The following is a 6,000-nucleotide window of genomic DNA, read 5'->3' on the forward strand; positions in this document are numbered from 1 at the left end:
AGCATGTAGTGATAGCTATGGGCACTTACTAATATTAAATTTCTTGGACAAATGCCCCACCCCTTTAATCCCATCACTTGGGAAAGAGGCAGGTGGATCTCTAAGTTTGAGGCCAGCCTAGTCTACAGAGTAAGTTCTAGGACAGCTAGGGCTACACAGAGAAATTCTGTCTCAAAAAAACAATAAAATCAAAAACTTCAAATTTGTCTAGAGCCAGAAATTGTAGTATTTACTTCAAATCCTGGTACTTGGGAGAGGCTGAGACAGGAAGGTGACTGCAAATGTGAGGTCAACCTGATCTAAAGAAGAAGTCTCAAAACAAAATTTGCTAAATGTGGTAGCATCCCTTTAATCCCAGCACTCTGGAGGCAGAGGCAGATCTGTGTTTGAAGCCAGCCTGGTCTGCACAGTTAAATTCTAAGCCAGTCAAAGGCTAGAACACAGAGAAACCCTGTCTTAAACAAATTCATGAAGTCAGGCGTAGTGGCGCATACCTTTAATCCCAGCAATCGGGATTAAAGACAGAAGCAGGTGGATCTGTGTGTTCCAGAACAGCTAGAGCTGTTACAGAAGAGAAACTGTCTCAAAAAATCAAAACCAAACAAAGGCCAGGTGGTGATGGCGCATGCCTCTAATCCCAGCACTCCGGAGGCAGAGGTAGGCGGATCTCTGTCAGTTTGAGGCCAACCTGGTCTAGTTCCAGGACAGGCTCCAAAGCCACAGAGAAATCCTGTCTCGAAAAACCAAACCAACAAAAACAACAACAACAACAACAAAAACACCAACAAAAAACGAAATGCATGGGGATAGGTGGATAGATATATAGATGTATCTCCTCATTAATATCAAAACAGAAAGTTTACATTTTAAGATAGATACATATCCAAAGTAAGGTCCTAAAGAGTCAAAAAGTGGGCTGGAGAGATGGCTCAGAGGTTAAGAGCACTGCCTGCTCTTCCAGAGGTCCTGAGTTCAATTCCCAGCAACCACATGGTGGCTCACAACCATCTGTAATAAGATCTGGTGCTCTCTTCTGCCCTGCATGTATGCATTCAGGCAGAACACTATATACATAAAAAATAAATCTTTAAAAAAAAATTCTATAATAATTAGGGCTGGAGAGAGATAGATGGCTTAGCAGTTAAGAGCACTTATTACTCTTTCAGAAGATTTAGGCTCTGTTCCCAACATCCTCGTGGCAGCTCTTCTGACCTCCACAGGCAGTGTATACACGTGCATACACGCAGGGAAACTGTACTCTTACACATAAAATAAATATAAACCAGGTGTTTTGGACACACCTTTAATTCCAGCACTTGAGACTGTGATCTCTGTGAGTTCAAGGCCAGTCTGGTGTACTTAGTGAATTCCATGACAGATGAGGCTACACAGCAAGACTGTGTCTCAAAACAAACAAACAAACAAAAAAAGTTAACGAAAAAGACCACAATAATCAATACAAGTACAGAACTTGTAAGTACAGAAGAGAGAGCCCATAAATAGAAGAAACCTTTGACAAGAGCAAAGGCAGTACCATGGAGTCAAACCATACTTTTGTCAACCAGTACTAAAACTGGACATCCACATGCATACACACAAGAATATAAATAGACTTACACCTACAAGAAAATAAGCCTCAAAGGAATCACAAACCTAAATGTAAAATGCAAAATTGTAAGGTTTCTGCACACCAACTTCAACACCAACACAATGGTGATAATTTTTCAGATTATGCAATGAAGGCACGATCCAGAACTAGGCATGGAAAGCATGCTCAGGCCTAAGTACAACCCCTGACATTGAAAAAAATAAAGACAAAAAAGAAAAGCCAGGCTCAGAAGTTCATACCTGTAATCCCATCACTTTGGAAGGTGGGCAGAGAATTACTAAGAGTTTGAGGCCAGCCTGAGCTACAGAGTGAGACTCTGACCCGTCCCCCAAGACCAAAAAGAAAGCCAAACTGAGCAGAAGAGTTGCTCCAGCAAGTTAGAGGTCATCCTTCAGCACATGAGCCCATAACCCAAAATAATGAACAATTACTGCTCTCTAGGAACCCGTCTTCCATGAAAGTAATACACCCACACCCAAGCATGTTAAAGGTCTATTTCAAGGCCTGTAGTGCTGAAGTCCTGGGGAGAAAATGTAGTGGGGGGAGGGGTTCCTCCTTTTTGGTTCCCCCTGAGTAAGGCCTTGAAGGAGGAACTGCCTTGTAAGGGAAATTTTAAAGGCAGTCATCAGGGAAAGGACTGCTAAGCAGAGAGGGTAGGAGCAAATGGGCCTGCTACTGAAACACAAAGCTCATTTAGAAGCACTGGCCCAATGGAAAGAGCTCAGTTAGTTGCTGCAGTTGGGGGAAGGGCAATTTTAAAAGCGCAACAAAACAGCCCTTCTCAAAGGTAGACTGCAGCCCAAGTTTAGATCTTGCAAACAAGTTTAAGTTTTATTTCCTAGCTACAAAAGCCATGGGAGCAACTGATGACATTTGAGAAACACTCGGCAACAGGCTACAGAATGAACTAGATAGAGGTTAGAACACATAAAATGCTTAGATCCCCTGGGGCCTCCAGTTACCATGTGTCTAAGCAAGGACAGGTAGTTCTGGGCTGTCCCTAGACTTTAGAGACCACAGTAGAGGACAGACTTCTGGGGAATAGAGTAAAAAAGATGGAGGAACTGGACCAGACCCCTGTTAAGACAGAAAGAAGTACTTTCTGAGGCGGGGAGGAGCCAAAGGGTTAAACCTGGACAGGCTGAACAGGCTATGTTGAAGCAATGTGATGAATAAACGGGGCAATGTACTGAACCCAGCAAAAAGCTATACCCAGGCCACTAAGCTTATTTTAAAGGTAGTTACCACACACTTTCCCACATCTTAAATCACCTCTTCTTATTCCACATATTCTATAACTATGTCTTCCCCAAAGCACAGAACTGAGAGCAGTTTGCAACATGCCATTTTTTTCTTTTTGGTTTTTCAAGACAGGGTTTTTCTGTGTAACAGCGCTGGCTGTCTTGGACCTCACTCTGTAGACCAGGCTGACCTTGAACTAAAGGACTAAAGGTGTGAGCCACCAAGTCCAGCAGCACACCACATTTTAACAGATACTGAAATCCAAAAAGAGAGTCCTATCTTTAAGATTAACTCCTAAACCATGCGGTGGTGGTGCACACCATTAATCTCAGCACTCAGGAGGCAGAGATAGGCAGAACTCTGAGTTCGAGGCCAGCCTGATCTACAGAGTGAGTTCCAGGACAGCCAAGGAGACAGAGAAACCCTATGTTGAAAAATTCCTGTAGAAAAAGAAAAAAAGACATTCTCAGTGCTTTTGCAATGACTGGTTTGAGCAAAGCAGATTTAGCTGACGAGTGACACACTCCCAGGAGAGAACCACCAACAGGCCTAAGGCTGGATACAAACTGACCCTAGGCCAGTATAGAAGAGGGGAACATCAGAAAGTGGGCAACAGCTCTCAGGCAAGTCACTCATCTAGAGTTTTGGATGAAACAACTTCTATAGTCCAGGCTAGCCTTTAACTCCTAATACTCCTACCTCCCCACCCCAACTGGTGGAACAAGTACGTACCATCAGGCCCAACTTTACCTCTCTAGGAAGAAAATGTGCCACAGTAACTGCTATCATTCTGCTGGTTTAAGAGCTGTCAGGCCAGTCAGGGTTTAAGTTTGGGGAGAAGTTTTCTAGGACACTCAACAATGATGTGAACACCTGTGGTCTTCCTTTTCCTGCTTCCTACCAAACTGCCTTTTAGCTACCTGTTTGCAGACAGATATCTGACACATCCACATACCCATGAGGGGCTGGGAACACAAAGAGGAAGTGCAGTCCATCCAAAGAGTTAATTTTGCTGCATTCATGACTCTGGTGAAAGACTGGGCACGGAAAAGGAATCAAATGACTAGAAACTGGATTTGAGGATTATGGATGGCAGCCAGCCAGCCAGTCAGTTTCTAGACACTTGGCACTCAACCGGGTCAACCAAACAGAAACTAGTAGAAAACGACCAAATGGGTTTTTAAAGGCCAAACAAAAGGACCTGTACTCAATACTGAATGCCGAACACTTGTGCATTAAAGGCAAGGGCAGAGCTGCATTTCTCTGTTAAGTCTGAATACATGCAAACTTACGTATTTTTTTAAATTAAGATGAAATATTAAAAGGAGTAAGGTACGCCCAGGCAGAGTGGTGCACGCCTTAATCCCAGCACTCAGGAGGCAAAGGCAGCGGATCTCTGTGAGTCTGAGACCAGCCTATTCTACATAGTGAGTTCCAGGACAGGCTCCAAAGCTACACAGAGAAACCCTGTCTCAAAAAACTACAAAGGAGTGAAGAGCCAAGCATGGTGGGCACATCTATGATCCAGCACTGGGAAGTAGAGGCAGGCTCATCGGTGACTCAAGGCCAGGCTCCAACACCTAGAAAGTACAAGCCCACCTTGCCTACAAGAGACCCTTCTTCAAAAGAGGAGGAATTCTCGCTACTTCTACTTTGTCTTATTTTTGGAGTCACGCCTCCAGGCGCTGGCCAGTAACACAGGCACACGAAGACAAGAACCTCAGAAGGAGATGACTGCGGCCTTCCACCAACACACAGCAACTCCCCCGTCTCCCTGCCTTTTGGAGACAGTGTCTCACTATGTAGCTCTGGCTGGCCTGAAACTCGCTATGTAGGCCAAACTGGCCCCGAACTCAAGAGATCAGCCTGCCTCAGCCTCTCAAGTGTCAAAGGAGTATTTCTGGTGGGGGAAAGGGTTGTGATCAAATGACAGACTAGAGGCACGACAAGGGAAAGTTACCCGGTGAGTTTACCCCTCCTCTATCTAGAGCCCAGCCACAACATCCCTTTTCATTCAAGGCCTTCATAAGAAAACGGCTTCTAAACGCATCTATTTTGAGCTTCGGTACAGAATGTACTTGTGTGGATGCATAGTATTGTTCTCCCGCAAGGGACTGGAGGCATCCCAGCACACATTTTCCCGAACCTCTCCCGAAGGCCGCCTGCCGAGCTCCGGGACGTGCTCCGGACCCCGGGCGCGGCGCTCACCTCTATCCCAGCCGCCGCCCCGCCCCGCCCCGACCCTCCCGACCCCCCGCGCGGCGCCGCAGCCACCGACCTGATGACACTGATGTGGAACTGGTCCTCGCGAAGGCCCCGCCAGGCACCGGGCAGGAACTCCTTGCACCACAGGTAGGCCCTGCGCCGCGTCCGGGGCTCCGGTTGTTCGTCCGATAGCGGCGGCGATGGCGGCGGGGGCAGCGGCAGAGGAGGAGGCGGCGGCGGTAGCAGCGCGAGAGGCTGGGATCGGCCGCCAAGCTGCTTGGGCTCCAGCTCGCCTGCGGCTTCGCGCTGCTGCCCGACGCCGGGCGCCGGGGCAGCGCTGCCACCGCAGCTCAGCAGCAGCCCGAGCGGCGACGGCTCCGCCTCGCCCCCGGTGCAGAACTTGGTTTTCATGCCGTACAAGCGGCCAAGAAGGCGCGGGCGGCCGAGCGCGAGAGAGCGACGCTCAGAGTCCAGCTGGATGCCCGCCTCTGGGGGCCGGGCGCGGGAAATGGCTCGCTGGCTTCGCTGACTGACCCGGCGGCGGTTGTGGGAGCGCGCGGGGAGGCGACGTAGGCGACGGCGGGGAGAGGCAGCAATGGATGGCGGGCGGCGGTGGCCAGAGGCGAGCGCAGAAGGCGGACGGCGGATGATTGCTGTAGTGGGCCGCGGCGCTCGCTCCTTTACAGCGCCGCACGCGGAGCGCCGAGCGTCACCGCCCGCCCCCGCGCTCACCGCTGATTGGACGCCGAGGTGCATCACAACCGCCACCGCCCTCGCCACGCCGCGTTCCCATTGGCTGCAGCACAGCTCCGCCTCGCCTCAGGCGGTGAGCCCACGGGGAGGGAGGGGCCGGCGCACCGGGGGCGGGGCCTTGTGCAGGGGTCCCGGGGGTCCCGGAAAGACCAGCCGTCTCGTTTGTCGGCGCTCGCACGGCGACGCCTTCG

At 49.5% G+C, this 6,000-nt stretch overlaps 1 protein-coding gene across 3 annotated transcripts in view; it reads right to left on the reverse strand.

The window, feature by feature from the left end:
- Chka (choline kinase alpha) overlaps window positions 1–5,720 on the reverse strand; it is a 48,883-nt gene extending 43,163 nt beyond the window's left edge. For 2 of the 3 annotated variants that reach the window (XM_085693474.2, XM_085693472.2), the window contains exon 1: window positions 5,130–5,720. In XM_085693474.2, the coding sequence (XP_085549600.1) occupies window positions 5,130–5,467 (338 nt within the window). In that variant the 5' untranslated portion in view covers window positions 5,468–5,720. The remainder of the gene's footprint in view (window positions 1–5,129) is intronic. The other variant, XM_085693473.2, reaches the window with a different exon arrangement.
- Between the last annotated feature and the right edge of the window lie 280 nt (window positions 5,721–6,000).

This window comes from Myodes glareolus, chromosome 7 (assembly GCF_982192425.1).
Source record: "Myodes glareolus chromosome 7, mMyoGla1.1, whole genome shotgun sequence".
Taxonomy (NCBI): Eukaryota; Metazoa; Chordata; class Mammalia; order Rodentia; family Cricetidae; genus Myodes; species Myodes glareolus.